This window comes from Temnothorax americanus, unplaced genomic scaffold, assembly GCF_048541705.1.
Source record: "Temnothorax americanus isolate GAGA-0224 unplaced genomic scaffold, ASM4854170v1 Scaffold5, whole genome shotgun sequence".
Taxonomy (NCBI): Eukaryota; Metazoa; Arthropoda; class Insecta; order Hymenoptera; family Formicidae; genus Temnothorax; species Temnothorax americanus.
The window spans coordinates 7,857,019-7,883,717 of record NW_027509657.1 but is presented as its reverse complement, the minus strand read 5'-3'; the positions used below and the strand labels follow the sequence as shown (position 1 = coordinate 7,883,717).

The 26,699-nt window shown below is 41.4% G+C and overlaps 3 protein-coding genes across 12 annotated transcripts in view; 1 reads left to right on the top strand and 2 right to left on the bottom strand.

The window, feature by feature from the left end:
• The first annotated feature begins 465 nt into the window (after window positions 1-465).
• Bigmax (helix-loop-helix-leucine zipper transcription factor bigmax) lies at window positions 466-4,890 on the top strand. Of its 6 annotated transcripts, none has more exons than XM_077417766.1 (7): window positions 467-797; window positions 857-1,748; window positions 2,075-2,224; window positions 2,311-2,690; window positions 2,764-2,874; window positions 4,558-4,623; window positions 4,837-4,890. In XM_077417766.1, exons 3-7 carry the CDS (start codon window positions 2,086-2,088, stop codon window positions 4,873-4,875), a joined length of 735 nt encoding a protein of 244 aa, XP_077273892.1. In that variant the 5' UTR covers window positions 467-797; window positions 857-1,748; window positions 2,075-2,085; the 3' UTR covers window positions 4,876-4,890. The 6 variants fall into 6 exon arrangements, with proteins under 6 accessions (XP_077273888.1, XP_077273892.1, XP_077273893.1 ...); XM_077417767.1 differs by having other exon boundaries at window positions 2,072-2,224; XM_077417762.1 differs by lacking the exon at window positions 857-1,748 and having other exon boundaries at window positions 466-797; window positions 2,072-2,224.
• The window catches only part of LOC143903788 (short transient receptor potential channel 4), a 62,317-nt gene continuing 39,813 nt past the window's right edge, over window positions 4,196-26,699 (bottom strand). The window contains exons 3-13 of one of the 4 annotated variants that reach the window (XM_077417731.1): window positions 10,758-10,895; window positions 8,025-8,362; window positions 7,709-7,904; window positions 7,313-7,489; window positions 6,730-7,000; window positions 6,540-6,645; window positions 6,104-6,405; window positions 5,606-5,857; window positions 5,416-5,531; window positions 5,070-5,228; window positions 4,196-4,842 (exon numbers count right to left, since the gene is read on the bottom strand). In XM_077417731.1, coding sequence (XP_077273857.1) covers window positions 4,672-4,842; window positions 5,070-5,228; window positions 5,416-5,531; window positions 5,606-5,857; window positions 6,104-6,405; window positions 6,540-6,645; window positions 6,730-7,000; window positions 7,313-7,489; window positions 7,709-7,904; window positions 8,025-8,317 — 2,043 coding nt within the window. In that variant the 5' untranslated portion in view covers window positions 8,318-8,362; window positions 10,758-10,895 and the 3' untranslated portion in view covers window positions 4,196-4,671. Of the gene's footprint in view, window positions 4,843-5,069; window positions 5,229-5,415; window positions 5,532-5,605; window positions 5,858-6,103; window positions 6,406-6,539; window positions 7,001-7,312; window positions 7,490-7,708; window positions 7,905-8,024; window positions 8,363-10,757; window positions 10,896-12,531; window positions 12,666-26,699 lie in introns of those variants that run through there. The other 3 variants (XM_077417730.1, XM_077417728.1, XM_077417732.1) reach the window with 3 other exon arrangements.
• The window catches only part of Hh (hedgehog signaling protein), a 39,537-nt gene continuing 24,402 nt past the window's right edge, over window positions 11,565-26,699 (bottom strand). For both annotated transcript variants that reach the window (XM_077417751.1, XM_077417752.1), the window contains 2 exons: window positions 15,557-15,818; window positions 11,565-13,679 (listed from right to left, as the gene is read on the bottom strand). In XM_077417751.1, the coding sequence (XP_077273877.1) occupies window positions 12,970-13,679; window positions 15,557-15,818 (972 nt within the window). In that variant the 3' untranslated portion in view covers window positions 11,565-12,969. The remainder of the gene's footprint in view (window positions 13,680-15,556; window positions 15,819-26,699) is intronic.

Below are 26,699 nucleotides of genomic sequence, written 5' to 3'. Positions count from 1 at the left end.
TTTGCTAACGAGATATATGGAATTCATTATGACAGTTTTGTTAATACAATCAAAGCGCTTTTCATTTTTAACATGAAATAAGCTCATTTCAGCTCTGGAGGGAGAAAGAAGAAAAACTCGGGGGAGGATGCGAGTAACGTTCATTTCTATCAATGTAAATTAACTTTAATCTTGATTTGATTAATTTTTTATTTCTGTCTAGTTTCAAGAATTAGAAAAAGATGAAAAGTAAAGTAAATTGAGATTGAAGTCAATCTACATTGAGAAAAATCGACATAACACGAGCAAATGCATCAGTATTCTTTATTTTGCGCTCTATTCTCTTTCACCCCTTCAATTGCCTTCAATATTGACCGTGCGGCCGCCGTGCGCTCGTTCCAACCAAGAAGGTTGCGCAACGTAGCGCGGCTGAAGAGAACTAGCGTTATTCCCTAGTGTTTCCATTTCCCCGTCCAACTCGTCCAAGCGGTCCAAGTCCAAGATGGTAGAGACCACGCAAAGATGTTACGAGACAAACACGTCGAGATCGTTCGCGGTGTCGTGATCGGGTACCGGGTGTAACCGAGTAATCTGGTGCGGTCCGATGTGCCTCGACCATTCCAAATTTTTCTTCTCAACGCATGTAAATTCGACGTTATCTCGGAGTCGATCCGTCATACGCGATCGTCCCTTGACTCTCGATTATAACCGCGTTTCACGTGCGCGTCTTGGATTCCCTGTCCCTTCGGCGAGAAATAGTCGGTGTCGCGCCAGACCAATCATGGCAGATTCGGTACACAAGGACGGATACGAGAACCGTAAGTAAATAGAGAGGAAAAAAAAAAGAAACAAAGCTCTCCCGTCGTACGATCTTCAGAACGCTTGCTCCTGCTCTCCTGGCTCCTGGTTACCCCTGCCTGCGCCTGCGCTGTCCTGCACTTCCTACACTCGGGAACAACAACAACACAACAGTCGTCACGCGTCAATCGTCATGCACAATCGTGAGTCGCGTTCGGTTCAGAGGGTTGTGAAATAACAACGTACGCAACTCCGAGCAGAGAGCGATCTACGATTCCACTCGGCGATCATGGTGCGTTCGGGAGGAGGTTCAAAGTTCAACCTGACGACGTTTCAACTTTATGCTTCTCGAATGCATCCTGATATTCACTCTTGACGCAGCCTTGTTCTCGTCGATTGGTGATAATAGGGATATCGTGTGTGAAAGGGGGGAGGTGTCTCCCACCACCTAAGTTTTTTTGTGCGCAGTTGAATCTGCGCAACCGACCACGTGATTGCTTTGGCAGCAGCTTCGTGTTTACATACGTACACTTACGTCGTTATGTGGGGTTTAGCCGTTTGCAAACACTACCTAGTACCTTCTGATTTATTTTTTATTTCAAATTAAGAGTATGTCCTCAAGAAATGTGAACAAAACATTAATAGAAAAATAATTTTTTAATTGCGAAAGAAATGTAAATAATTGCTTTAATATTAAGATTGTAAAATGTAAAAAAAAAGCAGGCACAAAATTGGATAGTAGGTACGTGCAAAGGATTTGGGAAAAAATAGAAAAAAGTGCCAAACGAAATGCAAGGAAAGAGAGGTGGCTCAAGTCTTATAACAGTGAATATTCTATATATTGTCGCATTCAGAGAGATCTGACTCTGTGACCGCTACGTTGTTATATAACCATCATTTATCATATAATGCTGATAAGCCTCAGAACTAATAAGACTGCGCGTTAACTTGAACGAATAAAGCAGCAAAACGTAAGTAATGTAGATCACTCTTGTATTATTTGTCGTCTCGGAAAAGAAAAATTTATAATAACGCAAGCTTTTTAAGATAATATCTATTTATAAAAATTTCAAGTATGTTTCCCGTGCACAGTCACGTCTAACGTATTCTCGAACATATTTTATTCATTTAATCCTGTCAATTTAGGTTTACTTGACACATCCTCATTTTTAAGATACAATTACTGTATAATTATTGGTTTTAACTTTTTTAAATTCCATATTTTTTCTATCTTTAACAATCAATATCACGTACTTGAACTCAAATGTATTGTGCATTTGTTGTTTTTTGAAAGCAGCTAGCTTAACGATGCGTGCTAGCAGTGGTAATATGGGATCGGACAGTGACATGAAGCTGGAGCCGTCCAGTCCTACGGAGAAGTACACTTTTTCCCGTTGTAGTAGTACAGGATCGGTTAACACGCCGTCTTCATCCGCTCATAATACAGGTAAGCGCACGTTTTTTTTTACCGACAGATATATCGCGATTCTATATCGCGAATGGATAATAATCGATGAATGATATGTTGTTCAGAGGATGAAGATAGCGATAACAAGAATTCCACTATAAGCTACAAAGAGCGTAGGCGAGAGGCACACACGCAGGCTGAGCAGAAGAGGCGCGACGCTATCAAGAAAGGTTACGATTCTCTTCAGGATTTGGTACCGACCTGCCAGCACACGGACTCCTCGGGCTATAAGATTTCCAAGGCTACGGTGCTTCAAAAATCTATCGATTACATACAGTTTCTGTTGCAACAGAAGAAGAAGCAAGAGGACGAGCGTAATGCACTGAGAAAGGAAGTCGTTGCGTTACGCATTATGCAGGCAAATTACGAGCAGATTGTCAAAGCGCAGCAGACGCAGCCAGGACACACGGAAATGCGTGTCTCGGACGAGATGAAATTTCGAGTGGTAAAGAAAATAGTTTTTTCTTTTTGAAATTATCGCAATTATGATCCCTTATATGATTTGTATTGTGTTGCAGTTCGAGGCAATAATGAATCGCCTTTTCGAAACGTTTAATATTTCTGTAGCTAACTTTACGGAATTATCTGGTTGCGTGTTCAGTTGGCTGGAGGAACATTGTAAACCTCAGGTAAACAACTATATCTTTTGCTCGTCCTCCATTTTATTTTCTTAAACGCACGAAAGTTGATAAATGTCATTATTATTAATTTCCTAGACTCTGCGCCAAGTAGTGATCTCAGTACTACGAGAGTTCACAATCGCTAACAATCAAATCAGCTAGTCAAGTCTGCATCTTTGAGAAAGGTACTCGTTGCGCAATGTCCTTCAGAAGAATTCGTTAGATCCTTATACGTCTATAAGAGGAAAATTGACGTGACGTACCGTGTAACATCTAGATATAAAATCAAGTTTATAAAACAAAGAGTATATATCTCTTCGTTTTTTTTCATTTGGTTGACGATAGAGCAGGTTCTCGACAACCCGAAACAAGCGAAATTGAAACAAGTTCGGATTAAAATGAGAAACATTGATGGTTTTCTGATTGCATTTTTATTACTGCAATGTTTAGTTTATATACATATCTACAATCTTGAGAAAATCTACGCATTACTTTTACGTATACTTTTTTAAGTTTTGCGTGAGTTATCTCTAATATAGATATCCTCTCCAGTTTGTGTATAATTAGCATCTTGTTGTAGTTTGTGAAGATAATTGTGAAATGATATCTTCCATAAATTGAGATCTTCAGACGTTTAATAATAAGTTACCAAGAGAGACGTGCGTTGCATGCGTCACAGTATAATGCATGGGAAATATGAATAAAAGTTTATTTTATATACATCCGATAGGTACGATATAGTGTCATTGTCAACAACTGATGTCGAATATTTTTACCAAATCTTATTGCAACACTTTGCGATAAACGAATGGCATATAGTGTATATATGTACATGCATGTAAATCTGATTATACATCCAACATATATGAATATATGTATACGCGATCAAACTTCTGTGCGTATATTGTTTCTTAATCTTCCCTTTCCCTTGCTATAATTAATATCCCGTTTATTCTACACTTAATTTTTATAATTGTAATTATTTCAAAGAGCACCCTTTAAATATTTGGTCATTTAAATTTTTTGCTTTAAATATTTTTGGATTGCGAGAACATTTAAATTTAAATATGTACAAGGTACTTTCGCTCGATCAATTGATCATCCGTATATCTACTCGAGTTTTACCCAGCTCGGATATATGCTCTTCGCTACCATCAAAATAAAAACGAAATAACAAGCCGAATCCACGTCGCCTAGAGGACGTAAGGTATTTGAGAAAAGAAACATTGCGGACGAGAAAGAACTAAATAACGCGTAGGACCTGAACATTGTGCATAATATTTACATTAAGACGCACGTAGAGCTACATTTCGAGTAAACGTGATGGATATCGGGATATAAGAGAGATCGCGTTTTTTTTTTTTTTTTTCATATAAATATTAGATGTCCGACAGATGTATTTTCAACCTCGTCACCCGGGGAATTTTATGATGAAGGGTCGAACACTGGTATTTGGGGTCGAAGCTTTGCAATCCCTCACAATGCAAAAAGATGGTGTAAAAATAACATTCTTCGCTACGCGAACTATGCGCGAAATTTATAAATTGCAAGCCCAGACGTTTCCAGAATTGAGGCAATTCCAAGAGAGATAAAAAGACGGCACATTTTACTAAAAATGTTAGTAAAATTGTGTGCTGATAAAAAGTATTTCTTATTTTCTATAGAGTAAAAAACTGTTAATCTTTGTTACAGATATTGAGATCTCATCACGCTTTCCGACACATACTGTGCAAAGAATTAAAGAAAATTAATATAAAGGTGTGAATAAAAATATTTCTTTGAGATGAAATATCAATGAAATATCTTTTAAGATGGACTAAGAGCCTCTTTCAGAATATTGCTGAATTCTGTCAATTCTTTTCTTAACCTTTGCACGTCCGTTTCTTCTGCTTTCTTTTCGCGTTGACGGAGGTAACGTTGCACCAGTTGCGTCATGGTTTCTGCGAATTGATTGTCCTTTGTTTCTTCCAGATCCTCCTGCACACAACACACGGAATATATAGAGATTGAATAAATAAATCAAAACGTACGTCTCTGCTTTTATTTATTGATCATAAATCGATCGTGAAAACATTGATGTTTATAAAAATAAATACTTTAATAAAATATAAATAAAATGCCATGAAGAGAGAAACAAAGGATTGCTCGATGCAAAGTGTACTTTTGCTTCGTGAAATTCAATTGGGATTTAGTGGTATACTGACTATGTAGCAACAATTTATAAAGTCCCATCGTGCCCGTTTGCCAGGTGGTGGTTTAATTAGTATTTTCATATACTCGATCACTGGTCGCATTCCCGTGAAAATCGAGAAAATACAGAATGGAGGTGGAAGTGTAGTTGTAAGCATGACATCAACATAAGCCTGAAAAAAAATTGAGCGGTCATATGATATTGACAATTATAAATGGTCCACGATTTGTTACTTTAAACCTCACATTCGCCTCTCTCATTTATCGCATTTATACATTGAATACACAGCTTGAAACATTTGTTTTGAAGCGTCAAAAACGTAAACGTTGAAATGTAAGTACTTATAAGAATTCACTAACTTCAGTTCGACCAAAGATCCATTCCACATTAACATTATCGGTCACTTTGGTGAAGGTATTCGCCATACATGCAATTAGCATATTCAAAACGATTACCACAGAAATAAATTGAAAACCTGAAGAATAGGAAGAATAGGTTATTAGAACGGCTTGGTAAATTCTCAGTACTGATAGGAATAGTGTTACTTACTGGCGAAAGCAAGATAACCGATAAATTCGGTGAAGCTATGATGATTGATTATTGTCTCTGACTCTCTTTCCCCTGGAAGGTTTTCGATGATCACATCGGCACTTTCTACGGGACTCATGCAAAAAACAGCCCAGAAGAGAGTCTTCAGCGTGGACTTGAAGTCGACGAAGGAATTTTCTTGCTCCGTCTTCAGTTTTGATTCGTCATCGGTCTGGACCATTCCATTATAATATTGATAAAGATGGCACAATCCTAAAGCAATGTCTCAAGTTCATAAAACATTGGGCTATAAAAAAAGGTATTGAATTGTGCGAAAAGCCTTTTGAAACTGTTTTAAACTGATGGTTTTCTTTTGCAGATACAAATTCTTTTAACCTGGAAAGTTCTGGGATAATGTTGTGCTGAAATTACGCAAATTTTTGCTAAATAAATTACTCACAGTTATTCCACTGATTCAAAGAAACTTTTTACACAATTTAATACGTGCTATGATCTTACCAACTGTGAATGCCATAACGATGATACCGAATATTGCGACAAAATGGCCAACGTCTCGGATCATTTTAACTAAGGAAAGTTGCAAAGGTCCTAGATCATAGTCTAGCTGGCAGATAAATAATAATTTAAAAAAGGCCATGATAGTCGCAATACAAAATATCCCTTCCGCTATCAAAGTCGGATCATATTTGTGCCAGTATTTTCTTTCCAAATCACGTTGACCATTTATTCTAACGTCTACCGCGGCAACTATCCAGAAGAGAAACGTCAGAATGAACAATACGATCATAACAAGCTCATACCTGCATTGTACGAGAAAAATATTTATATTAAAAAGTGATCATAAATTATACATCAATTAGATTACAAAATTTGCACATAATTTTTTAAAATTTATTGTTAATTACGATTTATTATCAACTAATTTTCGTCTTACCAATTCGTACGTGTTCTGAAGCATCTAACTGGACCGTCCACGATGCAAAGTCGAGCAAATGCAAATGCATACGATATCACGTAAATAGCGAGAATCCATTCGTATCCTAAAGGGACAAATTCACTTAAAAGAAAAAAAAAGATATTTAACCAAGATCTAATTTTAACCGGAGGTAATATTGAACGTGCACCAGTATTGGGTGGTCCGCGAAGCTGTTCGGTTTTGTCGCTACGCGATTGCAAAAACACGAATGTGAGAAATATCAGGTAATTCGCCACGGAGGAGAGAAATTTGTTAATCGGGATTTCATAGAACTTGGCTCGTTTTGAGTTCGGTGCGAGCAACACGACGAGTGCTATGATTGGTAGCATGCCGATCTGTGGAATTACCGTCAAGCACTTCAGCCACGTATTTCTGACCTTCCATTCGTGCCACGTGCCAATCCACTTGCTCTCGACAAGCTGAAACAAAATCAAATATAAATTTTTGACGAAATTTCTTAATTTGCGAAAACTTTCGTTGCGATGTTTGCAAGTTACTTATATAACATAAGCCCGTGCTTGAAAAGCTGAATTAATAATTTTCAGCAATTACAGTTAAGCATGAATTCTGTCTGTGTAACCCGATTTAAAAAATTAAGAGATTTATAGAAGACAAATAATTTTAATTTTTTTATTTTAGATAAAGATTTTTTTAAATCGTTTAGTACCAGCTACAGCAATGTAAGACACGATATCAATTGAGATTAACATGAATATCAATTGTTACGATACCTGTTGTACATTCGGGTGAGCCACAAAAGTTTTTTGCTCATAATCCAAAGCTAGTAAGAGTCGGGGGTACACGAAACTAGAGGTACGACCGAAACCAGCGATTTGTCTTAATACACATTCGACTTCTTCGGAAGTACGAGCGCATCCGATTAAGTCTGTGGCGAATTGGGACACCTCCTTTATCATAAAACTAGGTGCATTATTAATTTTTCACGAGCAACAGATAATATCTTGTCACGTCGCATATATATCATCAAAATATATTAATATAATAGATAATTTATCGTTTCCTCTCTTCTACAGATCTGTCTTCCTCAGGTAATGAAATGAACAATTTTGCTGATAATTATTAATATATATCCAATAAATTTCAATAAGAAATAAGATTTAACTAACATGGGACAATGCTATGTAATCGGGATAAAATTCTTTGTCAAATGAAGCTTCTTTACGAAGTTCGGCCGATAATTGAAAAGCTTTTAAGATCGGGTCTTCTTCAGTTTGACAAATGTATACTGGATTCGATATCGCCCTATACATGAACAATCTCATTTTTTCTATGGTCAGGATATCACTTCTTTCCCTTTCCGGTCTATAATAATGAAAAAAATAAAGAGGTAAATGTAAGAATGGAATAAGCAATTTAATCGCGGTATTTTCAAGTGGTTGGTCGTGACTTGGATGAAAAAAATTCGTAAATTAAATTTCGTACTTGCAAATCTCGTCGCAGTTACAACTAGGCGGATGTGGTTTCTGTAGAATGTGACGTCGGAATCTGAGCATATCAATCATCTCGAAATGCCCGTATTGTGCCGCTACCGCGAGCGGCGTTGTATCGTCCGGGAAATCTGGGCTGTGAGTGACACCGGCGTATTCGAGGCCCGGCGTCAATTCATTCAGCTTATTCAATATCATCGCGGCGATCCTCATTTGATTATCTCTGATTGCGTGCAGATGCGTGTCGCCCGGATCGATATCCGAATGAGACAACAGATACTCGACCATCGCCGTGTTTCTCTCGTTAACAGCAATATGCAGCGCACTAACGCCCTGAAAATAAAATATTCCATTGACATTTATTGACCGACAGGGAAATTGCGCTTCTTTTTAAATTAGAAGAGAAAACGGAGCGAGAAGATGAAAAATGAAGCGCGTTATACGTGTGACACAATAGATGAATTTCAGAAGGCGTTTTTTTTTCCCCTCCGTTTCTATTGCCCCTGCTACCTGTAATTGTCAATAATCGATTGCGGAAATGGCGATCTGCCTATAAGAAAACGCGAAGCGGTACGCCACAAATGGTTGAACGACCGAAATTCTGAACTTTCCCGGAATTCCTTCTTCCTTCCCGCCGTGAGAGTCCACCACGGTCCTCTTCCTGCAGTGAGATCGACTTTTAGAAGGCTATCGACTCCACTCTTTTTCTCGGCCGTGTCCCTTTTTGTAGGAAGAATGGCTCGACGACGTTTCTCGCCCATCTGCGGTGCGTTTACAGAGGCGGGCCCCAACAATGGGCCAGCACCATTGTTGTCGCCGACACCAGTCACAATATTCACTGATATTTTGGCTTTTCGACAGGCCCCTGGGAGTATCCGTGTACATCCACGCCTAACGACAATAACAGTCCGTGATATATGTTCGGCAAAAAGCCCTTGTTAGCTGTCCCTTGACAATAGACAGCTGCCGCCCTTGATGCCGTGACCCGTGACTCCACCAGATTTTACGCCCGGCTAAATATTTGTTTATCATTTGTTTTTGCCATATTCTTTTTTTGTATGAAGTATGAATGGTAAGCGAAAACACTCGGCAGAATGACCGAGGTGTGGCCTCTTAACGTGAGATAATCCTCTTACGAGAAGCTCGCTAAGTTTATATATTTTTTATATCTCAAATTCCTATTTTACAGGGGAAAAAGGATAATTTAAAGGGACTCTCAAAAGTAAGTACCGTCAGAAAATAACGGGGTCGAATTGGCGCATCGAGAGAGGTTGATGCATTATAGATCGCGTCAAGGCACGCAAGTAGATCGTGGAAGAGCTCCCGATGTCGAGGGAATTCCCATATGGAATTTACAGCGGGTCGGGCTATTTGAATAATTTTTATCAGGTCTCGGTTGAAACCATTGTCTTGTAAAAAGACGGCCTGAAATATGGCTAGAGATACAGCCGGAGAACACGCAGCTTCCTTCTCTCTTTTTTCCATCGAGTTCCCTCTTCTGTCTCTCTCTCTCTCTCTCTCTCTCTCTCTCTCTCTCTCTCTCTCTCTCTCTCTCTCTCCCCCTCTCTCTCCTTCACTCCTTCCATTCGCGTGCCATCTCTCTTCGTGCCGCTTCGGCATTTCGGTCTCAAAGTCAAACGAGAGTTTGGTCGCTTTTCTGAAACCCTCTCAGAGAAAGAGAAAGAGAGAGAGAGAGAGAGAGAGAGAGAGAGAGAGAGAGAGAGAGAGAGAGAGAGAGAGAGAGAGAGAAAAGAGCACACTGAGGTGATTACCAATGCCGACCGAATGGATGAAGGAAACATTCCACGGGGGGTACGTGTTCCTTTATAGGGTAAAGATCTGAGATAACTGGACTTCGTATCGCTTTCATTCTCTTCGTTTTGTCTCCCTTCTTCCTGTATTGGTTCCGCCGTTTCTTGCACGGGGTAAACCGCATGAGTTTGTCAAAGACTTTGAAACGGTTAAATTCTTTAAGATATATATATATACATATATACATAACTGAATGTTTAATTAAATTGTAAAAAAAACTTTTCCGAAAATTTTTATGAAAAATTTACCCACTGACATTTGTTAATAGCATAAATTACAATTAGAGCAAACGATAACGATTACTCCGTTAGTTGCACTTCGACCTATCTTTCTTGAATCTCTTTCTGCTAAGCATCAAAGGTCAAGTATAAATTCAAAACGGTAGAACATCTTAAATCACTAACACCAGGCGATCTTAAAGAAAAGATTTACAGAGTTGACCTGAACATCGAAAATGCGAAAAGCGTATCTCCTTTTGACACTTCGTCGTTTCGGTGAATCCTAGCATGAGTGGCGGTATCGTTTGACTCACGGAAAGCCGGTGACGAGAAAGATAAATCCGGAAATCTTTATGAGCTGTTTAAGAGTTTGGTTTGAAACCGTTTGCACCGCTTCATGGGTAGTCCAACGAATCAGATAGAAAAGAAAGTGAAGTGATTTATGTGGAAAACTCATTGTTATCATGATGTAATTTAGTATTTCAGATCGTCAACGATATTTGTAAATAGTATCCTTGATCATTCTTGTGCTTAATCAATATTTAATTGCAAATCAGGAAACGAGCTCATATACTTTTGATTCCGCGCGAATGAGTTTCTTCAACTTGCTTGAGTACAGTGACCTATACCTTTTCTTTCACATTAATATTTCATACACTTTCAGAATTACGTGAAAAATTACAAATTTATGTACTCACTTGGAAATTTATGACGTTTATATTGAAATCCGGATGTTTTTCCAGGAATAACTGTACTTCGGTGACACTTCCATCAGCGACAACTTCGAAAAACCTTTTTTCGAGTTCTTGCAAATGCGGATATGCCACACCAGCATGCTGCAATAAAATAACCTTGAGATAAACCTGGGTTGTATTATATTACATTTTTATTTTTTATATTAAAAAGATTAAGCAGAGAGAGAGAGAGAGAGAGAGAGAGAGAGAGAGAAGAGAGCAAAAAAGAAAATGAGTGCTAGAAAATTGTAGGTCAATATCTTTTTTAATCTTACATTTTCAAGTTCGTCCTCTGTTCCGGCTATTGTCTCATTATCCGTCATTACGAGTGACCAGTAGATTATAATCGTTTCTCACGATTATATAAAATAATATTTATTTTTGCAATATAAATCGAATCGCTCGAAAAATTCAGGCATTAAATATAAAATATTTTAGAACAAAGAAATGTCAAAGATATTTTTCATGTTAATTACATTTTGTTTCGATTTATTGGTGCAGTATAGAAATGAAGTTGCTCCCATATAGTAGAGCTTTAAATTTCAGAAAGAAGAGAGAGAGAGAGAGAGAGAGAGGCAGAGAAGGAGAAATAATTATTTTTCTAATTGTAAGTATAATTAAGAGAAGACTTAATATACTTAAAATTTTTCTATAATAAAATAATTTTTCTACGGTATATAAGGTAATGGATTATGTCTTTCTTTGCTTAAATTTTCAAACTTACTTATTTAATCAATAGCATTCGCTGTACGCGCGAAAATAATAAGACACGACGATCTGCTTTCGTTAATGATGTAATTCAATTTTTTGGAAGAGGTATATATACATAATTTATAATTTGTTTGTGTGCAATATACAAATAATAATAATATAATTGAAATAATAATAATTATAATATATAATATATATAATATACATAAAATAATATATATATAATAATATATAATATTTTGATAATAATTTAAGTTATGTTTCTTAATAAAAAATAGTTCTTATATTATAAAAATAATTAATTAACTTTTGTTAACATGTTGATTATAATTGACTATTGTTAAAAATATGACACGGAGAACAATGCGATTTAACATTATTGTACAGCGGTAATCGATAGTTATTGCCACAATCGATAGTGACAATAAATATCTATAAGGTTGTTTACTTTTTTAGTCGCACTTTTTTTGCAATTTGCTTCTCTCGTTTCTATCGTCCAAATCTATATCGATTTTCTTTCAAAAGAAAGAAAGTGCGGTTCGAACTGAATAGACCTATAATTACAATTTCGGATATGTAACATTAAATTATATGTATATGGGATACAAGCAATGTTAATAGAATGAAAAAAAGAAGTAGGCTACACCCCCTCCTCATTGCGTTAGAGGAAGGAGGGAAAACAAAAAAAGCGGGGTATATACAATAATCTTTTATTATTCTATAAAGACGCGTTGTGGATCCTACTTAAAGTAATGATACTTCTTCATTCCTTTAAATTAATTACGATTTCAACAACGTATATTTAGAAATATAGACGCTTTCTTACTGCTCGCACGTACATCCAGAAGATCGTTTGGAATAACGTTACAATAGAATAATCGGCAATTATCTTACACACATTTCCGCGACACAAAGGCAATTCCCTTCGACATCTCAGAAACAAGTATACCGGACGAGACGCACACGATTCGCGAACACTAAAAAAATAGAGAAGTAATACTTGTATATCAGTATAATGTGTACATACATTTAAAACGTGAAGAGAAAAAAGTCCCGATTCTCCCTAAAGCTCTGTTTTCTATTTTTTCTATTTTGCTGTCGTCCTAGGATTTAATATTCCACGCGTCATTCGGTGAACACTGGTAGGTCACTGGCCAACTTTATGTCTCTCGCCTACGACGACGTCTTTTGTTCCATGTATTAAATACACGCATTTCTCACAACAGGAACCCCGCGGTCATACGTTAACTGTCTTCAACGACACGCGTGTAACCGGAATCCATGACAACGATCCATAAAAAAAGAAAGTCCCGAGAGACGAGGCGACGTCCCGATGATTAATCAACACTAAGTTTCGTGGCTTCGAGAAGTCTTTCGAATCTTGCACTGAACACTCGAGCGTATGCTCGATGATTCACTCGACACTTGATTCGGAGCACGAGGTCTATTGTTCTTATCGAAGATCTCAGTTGTAGAGCATCTTCGACGGCAGCACGTAGGAGGCGAACGAGTAGAGCATCGACGCGTACCAGTGGACGCCCTCTTGCTCTCCTCCTGTCGTCGGTTCCGTTCTGGATGCATTGTTATGTCTCTCCACGAGGTGTTGCGGGTCGCCCAGCCTTTGCCGGAAAAAGGATGTTACGCTGTGCCAAATCCTCAACGGCAGGAAGGAGTAATGCGCCACCGATTGACTATTAACGACGGCATAGCAGGACGCGACAACGTCGTCTACGAGAAGGGTGCCCTCCATCGTAAGCGGGGCGTAGACTCCCTCCTCGAGGACCAGCTTCGTCTCGACCACGCTGTCCCATCGCAGACGACTGTCCACCTCATTCGCCGCGCTCGTCGCATCGGTGTCACTCACGAGGATCCTATCGCCGGGTTGCACGCTGAAGGCAAACACCGACGACCGACCCTCCACCGGCACCAGATGCGCTGGCGTTAACGTGAGCACTCGGCCGGACTTAGTCGTCAGGCGGATGAACTGTCTCCTCTCGGATGGAGAACGGTCCAGGAAGGCGATCACCTCGCTGTACACAACGTCGCCACGAGAATCCAGAGCGGCGATACGCTCGCCGAGATGCACCTCGTCCAGCCTCTTCGTACTGCCGTCCTCCGTCCGGACCAGACTCCTCCCGGGAAAGCACCCACTAGACTTGCCTGCTGACGACGATTCTAAAAGCGAAAGAGAGATAAGAGAGATAAGACAGTGAAACAATTTAGAGAAAAGAAAGCAAAAATGTATATCACAATAAAAAGTATTATTTATAATGATAAAGAGAAGGATTTGCGCCAAGGCGAAGGATTGTACACAAAAATTCACGCGAATAATGTTATTAGGCTACCAAGATCTAGTCTTGACCGAAAATGGCGTTACCTCTAAATTAAGTATTATTTATATTCTTAAACTCTGATTACGCGCGACCGAGATAAGCAAAGCGTTATTAAAATCATATTCTATAAGGAAGACTGCGATAAAAATACGCGTGCGGATGTAGAAGGACTTTATGAATGTAAGTAATAACATTTGCAAAAATTAGAATATCCTTTAATATATAATTTTTCTGGAATGCATTATGTAAACGAAAATGTCATGATTACGGTACAAAGAGGATGTAAATGTTGCCATTTGTTAAGCTCGCAATCGCCTGTCGATTAATTAACGTGATTATAGTGAAAATTGGCGGAGCGTTAAACGCGCGTGGATTGCGTTCGCACTTTTTGTTGCACACTTCGGTTTCCCTCTACCTCATTGTTTCCCCTTTTCGTTCCCGTCGACATCGACTCATATCGATTTCGCGCCAATTTCTATGCTCGGTTTTAATTCGGACCGACAGGCACGCCTTGATTTATCGGCATTTATTTTGAAATTCGAGACCCAACCGTGGCCTGGAACGAACACGAATCACTGATTGCTCTCGTGCGGATAAATATTACTGGATCGAAAGAGAAAGTAGATGCGCGACAAGGTTAATTAAGTATCACTTTACTCTAAGGGGTCATTCTCGTTTCTCCAAATAAAAAAATCGTGATTTTGAAAATGTTAAATTAGGGATGCTATATATAAATATATACCGTAGGAGCCATCTTTTGGTGTATATGCAGAAATTTCCTCCATGCCTCATTATTTAGCGCGCATGATAGAGTATGTTATAAATTATTTACATCTACTTGATATTCTATCTGATAATTATTTGAAATTTGTAGTTTGAATCGTTTCAAATTGAATCGAATTCGATTCAAATTTGAATAAAAGTCACGTGACGGATTATTTTCAAAAACCTCAATAAAATTTCTGATATATAAAAATGTCAGAGATATTTTAGACAGAAATATTCGAATTATTTAATTAATTGATTATATCTGAACTAAAATCAAACTTGATAGAAATAATTGAATTTAATTTAAATTCACAAGTACTCGTACGTTTCTATTATTGCTGCATTGCATGTGTAACTCTCAATGAGCAGAGGGAGGAGGAGTCGGTAAAATAGACATCTTTAAGACTGACATATACAAGGTAGTAGCACCAATTTTCACGAGAGAAGTAGAAAACAATACGGTATTCATTTAATTATTTCATTTAACTGGATCTAGATGTTGGTTCGAAAAATTATTCAAGTTTAACGATCCCAGATTACAGCAATATCAATAATGTTAGATGATTTTATGTCGCGCGTCATTTATCTATATAATACACGCACTCGAGGCGCCAAGTCACTTTGTCACTCGCGATTTAAGAACAGCGCGACTTTAGTATCCTTGTTCCATTAAACGACGTTATTACACAACTGCACCGACTCCGCAGCATCTTTATTGCATTAAACGGCATCATTACTACTACTGTCCGGTAGTTTATACGCTCATCTTTATTGACGCGGCGTTTACGCGGGTATTAACGTGAAATGACTGCAATTAAAATCCACACACGGTCCGCGGATCGACCGCTTTTAATGCTCTCGCTTTCTTCGGCGCGATTCAAGACAATTCGATCTCGACTCGTACATCCCTTCGAATTTATTTGTTACCGCGTTCTGACGGAAACTACTAACCAGACTTGACGGAGCAATGTATGTGGGACCTGGACTCGTAGTAGACCCAGTCGAAGCCAGCCTCAACCGCGAGTCTCGCCAGCATCCCGTACTTGGAGAGATCGCGATCGCTCGTCGTTATATCGACGGCTCGTCCCTCGAAGTGCAGGGAATCTACCGCGTGTGTCCCTTCCTCGTCCCAGGCCTCGGTCACCCGCAATTTCACTCCAGGCCATTGGTTCATCACCGAGATCGCCAAGGTGTTGAGTTTCTCCTTGCACCTCTGTAATATTGCACGAGTCAAAATTGATAACAGATCGGCAGGCTGCGCTTAATCTAATCGGACAAACGGAGGGAAGGCTAAAATTACAATCTTTCTATATGTATATGTCCGCGACTAACACTAATCTGGAAACTTTAACACTTGGATTTGCAATATATTTTGATTGTCTATCTATAGGTAGTAAGATGGATGGTGAGCATTAAAGAACTTTTATATTATCTAAGTTTGTTTTTAGATGCAATGATATCAGGCTCACACACCGTCTGACCTGTTGAAATGTATTTTTTAGGATTTAAAATATTATAAGGATTTATAAGGAATTAAAATCTAGAGACCGCATTACTTCTCCTATTCTATACTTTCAGAAAATTATTTTTAGTGTATTTATTTTGAATTCGGATTAAGTGTACATTCTGAAATTCAAGATTAGAGCCGGCTTTCGTTTCTTTCGGCGAGACTTTTCATCGCAACCCACTTTTCCGGTTAGTTCCGCTTAATACGATTTCCGTCACATTTGAAAACGTCGCGCCAACGATGGTCCAACTCGGCTAGGCTCGGCTCGGCTCCAAGCCCGGGGAATTCAGTCGATTTCATGGTGCGCGCGGAAAAAGGAGACCTTAGTCGTGACCAGTGGCGTCAGGTACAGAGAGAGAGAGCGATCGCGTGAATCGCCGGTTAGGAAAACGAATGCGTATTTTGACCGGTTACGAGGTTGGTCCTGGATCTTTAAGAGACTTTAACGGGCACAGATCCGTATGGCGAATCAGCGGGCAAACAGGAATATAAATACGGCCGATGTCGAGGATCATTCGGTCACGCCGAGCCGCTTCCTCTCTTCTCACCTGGAACCACTTCTCTCTGTCTCTCTCTCTCTCTCGTTCCTTCTGATTGTCTACCTCTACGTCGACGACGACGGCAGCCAGGCGGTGCTCCAGTGAGTCAATAGGGTACGCGTTCTCGTAACGAAGCATGGATAGCCCCGACTCAGTGAGACAGGGGCCCCAATAGCGCGGGACCCGTGTAAACCCGGGCTTAATCCGGAACGCGGCGTATCGAGGGCGCGAGAAGCCAAACGCAAGGGAGTCCCCATTGACCGAAGCCGCGGCATTGTCGAAGAGCATTCGAGACGTCCGAGGCCCGTGTTCAAATTGATTCTCGGAGGGCAATCGCCCACGCAGGGCTGTATCATGCGGATGACTGATCAGAACACAGACAGGTCCGCTTGTGCGTGAACGCGCTCGGTGTAAATCGAGCGGGTTCTCTCCCCCGAGTTGCCCAAGGGGCTCCTTTTGCACTTTTTCTTCCCAGCCGAGTGCGCGGAAGAAGGTAATTTTCGGGAGAGCACAATCGACTTTGGCAACTTTGGAGCGGGGGGGAGAGGAGGTGAAGGGAGAGTAGTAGAAGCCGTCGTGAACGTCGGCGTCGCGTCGCGAAGAATCCGTCGTGAGGTGCCTGTCGATCGCGAGAACGCGCTGCGGCCGCGACGAATTTTACACACTCCGGCGGCCTGCATCTCACCCCTTTTCATCCTCGTGGTATTTCAATGGCGGCGCGCAACCCGACGGTGCACCGTCGGACACGAAGCAGCTCGCGATTCGCGCGGCCACAATGAGGCCCGTTCGACACTACCCGGGAATGGAACGGAGCTAACAATGTCCACGAATTTGCAGCTTTCCTTGCGGCAATTAGCCCCTATTGAGTGCAGACGACGGCCTCTCGTCGGGCGTCGGGGGACCGGTCCCACCTTTCCTTCACCTCCTCCTCCTCCTCCTCTTCTCGCCGCCTTTTTATTACCTCGCGCTCACGAGCTCGGATCCTCGCCGCGCCGCGCCACGCCGGTGGAAACCTTCACGCCACGTGCACGCGATTGCTGCGAGTGAATTGCACGCCCGTCGGCTGTCAGATGAATTTCCATTAAAGTCCCCGAGGTTCAAATGAACCCCTGTGAACGAAGCGTATCTGAATTCGTTCAATAGGCGGCCCTTAATTCCCTTGTGTGTGATACATTTCGCGAAATTTATAAGGCTGTTGATTCAGCTATCTGCTATATCATAACATGGCTAACTTTCGATCGACTTGTCACGTTACTTCCGGCGCGTGAAAGCGAAGGATTATCGTCATGCATCCCTTGGAAAAATCGATTTAAAATGAATCAATCATTTTATAGTGATATTGAAATAAGATATATTTTGATTTCCTAGGGGCTGCTCTCTCCTCGAACGTAAAGATATTGTCGAGCAGATTATAAAGGTATATAGGATGCGTATGCAGGAATACGTATTCCTACTTCACCTGTTACCAAAATATCGAATACACATTCTTGATACAAAGATTATAAAAAATCGATCCACGAAAATTTTCTCATGCGCCTTTGGCTTTCGTGCATGCGTAGTCCTCGCCTTGCACGATACACGATGAGAACCGAGGTAATAGAGCATGAGAATGACGACGGAGTCAAGAAGAACAAGAAGAAGAAGAAGAAGAAGAAGAGGAAGATGGAGGAGGGAGAGGTATAAAAGGCTGCGAAGGAGTCTCATATAAAGAGAGGGAAGAATGGTGAAGGGCTCGAGAGATATATCGGCCGTAGTGCGCTATGGGGAGCCTTGTTCGCACAGCAGGGTACCCCCTGGGCCCCTCCCAGACTTTACATCTATTTACAAATATTTTGGCGGAGTTGAAGAGATACAGGATATGATGGAGTGAGAGGGAGTGCGCGCGGTTGGCCAAAGCCGAGAATGTCGGGTCTTATAAAAATCCATTTCGAGTAAAAAATGGCCCGGCCCGTAATACATTAGGGATAAGGAGCGTTACGCGAAGACGGTGGAGGGAAGGGGAGGAAAAAAAGATTTGCGGCGGAAATCGAAAAAAGTTCAGCCGAGTGCTTGTACGCGCGCCGCACCTCCCGAAAACGACTGTTCGTGTGAAACGCAAAAGGGAAGCCGCGGCTTTAGTTCACAGAAAGGACCTTAATGGAATTGGGCCAATCCCAATTTCTGTGAGAGGTATGAGGATGAAAGTTTCCTGGAAATCGTCTGAAGGAGCATCGTCATTCGGAATATCGCTCGGCCACTTATTACAATGGTTCTCGATTTAATCGAAAAAGAGGGCAACGGTACTAACAATGTTAGCAAATTTTGCTTCTGTACATACTATAAGATACATAAGTGATACGCTGCACAGTAAAATTGCCTATTATTTGTAAAAGTTTATCGATATTTTCAGTCTTTACGGAGATAAATTAAGTCCAATCAATCCTTACGAACACGAATAAAAAATTTACACGCACACACGCACACGTGGTATTACGAATAGCGGGCTGCCAGTAGCTGAGAAACCAGTCAGGTTGATGGGAGATGATGAGTCGCATTGTGTGAAGGATGCTCTCTCTCTCTCTCTCTCTCTCTCTCTCTCTCTCTCTCTCTCTCTCTCTCTCTCTCTCTCTCTCTCTCTCGGCGTTCTGCCCCGATGTTATTTTATCTTTCCTTCATCACTCGGCCTCGATGGCCACTAATTACGAAGCGCATGTCGCCTTACACCTCGTTTACATATTTCGTATCTTATCGCTTAAACGTGTGGGTAAACCCGTGTTAACTCTCGCGCGTCTGCAACTTGGCTCGCGTGCGTGTATCCTGTGGTATATAATCAACGTAGCGACATTAAAGCGATATTAATTTCCCTGTTTGGCATGGTACTAATTGCCCTCGGTGCATGTTACGGCTCGTTAAATCGCAGATAACGTCCGCAAAATTGTCGAGCCATCGCCGAGAACAAAGGAGTGGGACGTCGAGACAAACGACGTCGGAGTGTTGCCGAACAGTTGGAGACGCTGGCCGAGGGTGTGGAGGTCAAGGAGCAGAAGGAAGATGTGAAAGAGGAGGAAAAGGAAGAGGAGGACGAGGACGAGGATAGAGAAAGATGAAGAGGAGAAACACGTTAAAATAGAAGAAACGGCGGGAGCAAAGGAACCCGAAGATGGGCCACGTACTGCTGTCTCGAAAGGGGGTTGGGTCCGAGATGAAGGAAGATGGTGTGCGAAGCAGGACTGGGCTCCATACCAGCATCCGCAGACGGAGCCCCGCCCCCACCGGTTTCTTCTCCGTTTCTTCTCCACCTCCGGGCCCGCTCTGGCTTTACCTTCCCGCGGCCAGGCCAACCTTTTATTCCAATCTTCTTGTTTTAACGTGCTCGTTGCTTCACTCCCTCCTCTCGCGCGATCCACCACCCTCCGCCTCCTTTCCGGCGTTCCCGCCGTGGCCGCATATCGGCTGCATTCGAGGGCCCCGGGAGTGGGTCCCCAATGTTCCATTCACCGCGCAACAAAACGAACCGCCCAGGCGTCAGCTGATCTTCCAGGAAGCCACTTCCGCCTCGACGGTAACCCCCGTGACACCCACACGCTCGACGTCGTGTTCGTACTTTTATCAATTCCGCTGATCGCCAAGGATTTAAATTCTCAGACAGTGAGAGGAGTCCGTGGCGCGCGCGGACACTTTGAAATCCTTTTATGGACTTTTAAGATTGCCATATATCGAGGCTACCATTTCTTGCTTCCAGCAGATTTTTGTCGAAACTCTCAGCCCACCGTCTCTTCTCCCTTTTCACGTACGATCGCGATCGGCGCGATCGTCTTGATTAATCGACGGCTAAAGGGACTATCGAAATGAGACGAAATGATCGGTGCACGAAGGACAATGGCCCGGGACCAAAGAGATGACACGGCAACAATGATAGTCGTGCTTTCAGAAAGAATCGTGCGAGGTGCATCGAGTGTTTGTCGAGCTCTCTAGATGGTCCCGGCAGTAACGACTGAAGAGCAATTCCTGCGTCGGGACGACCTATCTCACGCTTCTCTTCGTCTCTCCTTCCTTCATCTTTATTCTGATTTCTTTCGTCTCGTAGCTTCATTTGTAATATTTGTATGCCGTACGAATCTACGTTCTTTATTTTAGCAGTTCGTCAAACAACCGAATATCTCGAGTCTAAACTCGACGAAGACGGATTGTAAATTGAAAATTCAATTCATAGTGATTAATTTTTTTTTTTTTCAAGCTATTGGTTAAAGCAAATCTTCTTAGGCGCTCGTTTATATGGAAAATAATAGTCAAAGTAATAATAAACTCTCTAAATTATTCTATTTATTATAAAAATTTTACAATATTACTTTTCTTTGTAAAATCTGAATTATAAGTTCCTTGTAACAAACGTGTCATCTTGCCAACATGCAATTTCCGGGAAGCCGATCGACGTGACGATCAATCTCGCTAAGGAATTTTCAACCTGTCGTGGTTTCGATCCTTGTGTTTCTGCGCTCTTAGCAGATCAGGTTACATCCTTATTGCTTACCTGCGCAGTGACACTCTAAGACGAGAGCGACAACAAGGCGAAGGAGAACTTAAAAGGTTCAGGCGGGTATTAACTGCGAACTTTAAAAAGTAGCTCTTTAATGATTTCGGAGCAGGGTGAAGCGTTGGTGTACATGCAGAGTGTTGGTAAAATATTTGGCCAGACTTTATCAGCGTACTGTACTAATCATACGTATGATACTTTATCATCAGTCCAAATGATGGAATAAACTCAATAAACGGTCTTATTATTGTTAAATTCAAGCGCGGATTTAGCCAAACGTCTTAGAAATATCCAATGTTATAATCTTACTTCGCAATGTTCACCACACTTGTAACAAGCTCGTTGATCGTTGCGTTCTGCTGTTCGCGTCACGTCGCGAATAATCAATGAAAAGAACATTCGAACGAACATTTTTCATCGAGTTATCAAGGATCCTTCTGGTTTTCTCTCGACATCTGTGGCCAGCCGCGTGATTTCCTGGAAAGACCGATCGATCCTCCCGGATCGCGCGCGATCAAGGAGGCTCGAACCTGTCGCGGGACCGATCGAGGTCTCGCCGTGTCCCGGGGGGAGCTCATGTTACATCCTTATTACATACCTGAGCGAAAGACAAGACCCGCGAGGAGGGACAATCGAGGCGGTGGAGGAAGATCGAAGTCGACGGACCGCGAGGCCCTTTTGTCTGTGGGAACGGATTACCCACGGAGAGAGAAGGTGAAGGAGGATCAGACGGAGTGATGGCGACGAGAGAGCGGGGAGAGCCCGAGGAGGACCCGCAGAACGAGCGAGAACGTGGCGGGTCGGGGGGGGGGAGGGGGCAGAACGACACCAGGGGCGTGTTATTTTGGCCCCGAGGCACGTCACGCCCGTCGTCGACAGGCTCCTCGGGCACTCCACGAAGGCGACCACGGGTGATGATGCCTCGTCCACCGCAATCAAAGCACGCCTCGTCGCTTCCACTGTTCGCTCCGCTGCTCGATCGCTCTCGCGCGGCTTCTTCCTTCTGTCCCGCAAAGCGACCGGCTATCCCTTCGCGTATCGATATCCCTTCGCGGTCACGAACGTGCGAGATTACGTCAAAGGAATTGTATCAAGCCAGAAACTGGAAGACCTGACGGAGAACGCGTGAGAACAGGTCGAAAGAGAATATCAAGTACGACGAAGAATAAAGGAAGATGGAAGGAGTAATTTGTTATCGATATGTTGTGAAATCATACCAATCATGCAGTCGCAGGGCGACACGTGTGTTATGGGAGAACCTGATACACACGTACAATAGAATTATAGAGTGAAGGCGAGTAATATAAAATGTGCAGATAAAGAATGTTCTATTCAGCTGTAGATATTTTTATCAAACTGCACCCGAGGAAAGAGCGGTGTAAGGACGAGACATTATTCATAAAGGGGTGAAAGTTGAGAGACACTCGACGCCCTGAACTTAAGAGCTTGTTGCACCGGCCAAGCTGATGGAAGAGAAGGAGGAGGAGGAGGAGGAGAAAGAAGTGAGAGGCGAGAGGGGAAAAGAAAAAGCAAGAGAAGGTAGGAGAGGGCAAGGTATATGTATACGAGAGTGGACGGATATCGTGTTCCAAATCGGGATCCGAGGGATCGGGTTATTAGGATCGAAATGAATGTAAATCCCCTTAACACGATCCCCGGCCAAAACACGGCTACCCGCGGCTCCAAAAGTGGCCAGATTAGATACCGCGGCAGGGCCGGCCCTGCCCGGGCCCGCTACGATCCCGCAGGATGTAGCAGCTTGATCCTATCTCTCTTTTCGTTCCTCTTCGCCGCCGCCATCGCCGCCGCCGCGTCGAGCACCCCGGGATCTACCCTATATAGATGGACCTTAAATCTCGCGTGCGGACCGCAGGAATGCTTGGTGCGCGTCCGACCTAACGAGGTTTCAATCGCCGTCACAACATCCACGTATAACACGTGACAAAGGTGTCACATGTTTCGCGTACCCTTAAATCAGAAAATTACACGGCTCTCCCACGCTCCGCTTAAGATCGCGTTTGTCGATAATGCTAGCGCTAACAATAAGTAGCAATATCCACGAACGTTTTATCGTAACCCTATCAGAGATGCGGTTTATCAGCAGAAAGAACTCGTTTCTCTCTGCTGATACAAAGGAAGATCAATAAATTTCCTACTAAACGAGACAGTAATTCTTTCATGCATTGTTTTGAATGAAATGCTTATCAATCACCATAATGAAAGGGATGAGTGTCCCTTGAGTGGTCAATGATTGTTTACGATTTACCTTATCTCCTAGAATACTCAAAGCTTATTTGACGAATCGACTTTCCATGTGGATCAGATAGGCGAATGTCAATTTGTCACGTCGTTCGATTAGCCCGAACGAAAATAGAGGCGGAAACCCTCCATCCAGTTGCGTTCCTTTGAATGGGTTAATCTCGACGGCGATATCTAGGCGATAAGGACATTCACGTAGCGGACATTTCACGGCGATTCGCATCGACGTGTATCTGGCACGTTCCATTTCCTATCGACGATAAAGATCGTTATCACTGACAGCGTGCTAGCACGTCTAAAGAAAGTTTGCTCACGTGGCGCGTCTCAAGTCGAGGGATGTCGCGTCGCCTCCGGAAAAATTCGCCGACGTGGTTGGGGAGGCGAGGGGGTTTATGAAACTTTATATAGCGACACTCCTCGTAAATGCCATTGTAAATCACAGGTTATAAGGCGAATTCGTCGAGCGCGCCGTAAGGAGACCGTGGCAGACCCGCAGACCGCACGGAGAATCCTCTGTCGAGGCGGAGAATCGTGACTTAGTTTCCTCCTTCCCTCCCTTTCTTTCCCTATCTCTGCCTTCTTGTCTGTGATTTCTACCGCGCGTGATAAGTCACCTTGATTTGTGGTCGGGATGAAGTCATAACAAAAAGTCTCGCCCCGTTAAACCGGTGTGCTTTCACAGTTGCGCAGTCGCAAAGTTGAAGCTGCACGCGGCGTAACTCTTTTTTTTAGAAGAATTTAGTTAATGTTGCGAATATGTAGTGGTTTCATTTGCTAAGCAATCGAATTATTATTAATCTTAAGCTACATCGATCCCCCCCGCCATTTTCTTTTTTGTGGAAAAAAAAGCTTCATAAACCAAAGAGAAATCGCTCGAAACACTGATCACATAGAACATTTCATTAAAATTAAGGACCATTTTAGATAAAATAAAAAGAATGATTTGTAGGTGCTGTTATAATAAAAACTGACTCTTCGTGTCTAGACAGAAAATAAAAAAGTTTTTCATGTGCAATCATATCATAAATATAGCAGATTACGTAATACGGTGTCGGGTGTGTATGCGTAATACGGTGTCGGATATATAACGTTAGGTCACGTTAAGGGATCTGTAACCAAAAAAAGAACAGGGTATTTCTTGCGTCGGAAATATCGCCGCTATGAATGACGGCGAGTAAAAACGATCTGTGCTTATTATTGTATGACTCTCGATATTAGTTAAAGATTCCGGCATTCTAAATTTGTCGGTTGAAAAAGCAAATTCCACAGAAACGCTTCGCTGATGGTGCAAATAAAACGCGAAAATACAGTTTCGTAAAGTAGATTTTCCGCGAATTGTTAAATGAAAGCCTTGGCTTTGCGTAAGAGGAACATTCGTATCTTGCATTGATCAATTCGCGAATTAAAAATACAGCGTGTTTGACCGAACGATGCTATTCGTAAAATTTCGGTTTGTGTGCTCTAGCTATCTCCAAAACAGCTTACCCGCGGTTTAATAATAGTTTCCAACGTGTTATCCGAACCTTCGCAAATTTATCTAGAAGCATTTGCTATCGCTTCATCGTGCATCTGGATCGCGTCAGTTTTTTATCTTCTTCCTCTTTCATATTTTTTGACAAGACATGTAACATATTGTCAATGAATGTACACAGTTACAGAATTTGTGGTATAAAAGCTTAATGATTTTTATCCCGATTATCCTTCACACATACGTACACGACACCATTCTGTCAGGATGCAATTTGTGCGTTGAAGAAAATTGTCGATCGTGCACAGTATAATGTTTGCATGAAGCTAAGATTCGCGATTCGTTTGCACAAATGTATGCAAAGTGCAAATATATGTATACCTTATAAAACATATATGAATATTTTCCTCGAGCGGGATTCCACACATCACACGGGCTTTAGCCAACGCACAATATCTGCAACGTGGGCGGACGATTATTTATCTTGTCATTCGCGTGATTACTCCGTGCCGTCGGCACGAACTTCTAAAGCACCTGTCTGTGAATCATCCATGGCAATCTCAATGCGCTTTCTCGTCCGACATCGACAAGCGTGGGACAAGCAGTTCCGAAGGAAGGAACTAAAAGTTGAAAACGTTAAGATTCTCAACCTGGAGAAAGGTATTCGAATTGGAAAAATTTAAATAATTTCTTTTTAATTCTGACTGAAATGTATGTCGATAAGAACACATTATAAAAATACATATGCATTTTAGTTATGATCTTTTTAAATTATAAAACCATATTTAAAAATTGATTAGTTGGTACATATCGTTAGCATACAAATTATTATTAAAAAAAAAAACGAAAGTTTGTCGATACTTGTTGCAATTGTTTTTAAAAAATCTTGTTATTTTGACTTGAATCATTTCATCTCTTTAAGAAACGCAAAAGTATAACTTGAGAAAAAGAAGTTGGACGCAAGACCTAAAAAAAAGCACGGAGAGATTGCGAGAGACGAAGAAATGTTCACGGCACGTCCACTAAATCAATCGGTCGTAGCAGCCGCGCTAATTAGTACTAATTGACCTTTGGACCGTGCTGATCTTTAGTCTCGGCGTGTTATTTTCGCCGAATCCGCTTACTACGTATCTGCATACAATTAGTATGAGAGACAAGAGTAAATCGCGTTTATTACGCTATTTAGAAATTTGATTTATAAATATCCCATCATTCAAACACAATTGTGACGACCATGCCATGTACATCGCGGCTACATGCAAAGTGGCGCTCGAAGAAAAATATTCGTATTCGCACAATTAGGCATCCGCGTGTAAATACGTGCGTAGAGCAACGAGCCGTTTGCTCTAATCGCAGGCTTGATCTAGATTCTAAACGGTCATAACTATAAATCACTCACTTATTGCAATCGTCGCTTGGCCACATGCAAATTGCTCCTGTTGAATGTTTATTCATTGAATTTTTCACTAATTTCTATTAATAGAACAGATTTCATTCTTACAGTTAGTTTAAACCGGCAAGAGATTATATTTTCTTTTTTTCTTTCTTTCATTGAAATTCTAATTTTTTTATTCTCACAACTTTATCACACGTCTGTATTTTCTCGAAATTTTTCAGTTTTGGAGATCAATCTATTAAAAAAATATATAATCTCAGTAAAAAAAAAAAAATGCAAAATCTGTTTATACACCAAGATAATTTTAGTCTTTCAAATCGAGGATATTTTATAGTGTGCAATAGATTGTACATATCAAAAAGTACCTGCACGGCAAGTTTACGTCGTTGACGTTTATTGACAGACGGCGCCA

Excerpts from the sequence above, each read along its gene's own strand:
- Bigmax (XM_077417762.1), top strand. The coding sequence starts at position 584 with ATGTGCCTCGACCATTCCAAATTTTTCTTCTCAACGCATGTAAATTCG. Across the intron at positions 798-2,071 it reads CAAGGACGGATACGAGAACC|CAGCTAGCTTAACGATGCGT; the intron begins GTAAGTAAATAG and ends GTTTTTTGAAAG. Across the intron at positions 2,875-4,557 it reads AGGAACATTGTAAACCTCAG|ATATTGAGATCTCATCACGC; the intron begins GTAAACAACTAT and ends TCTTTGTTACAG.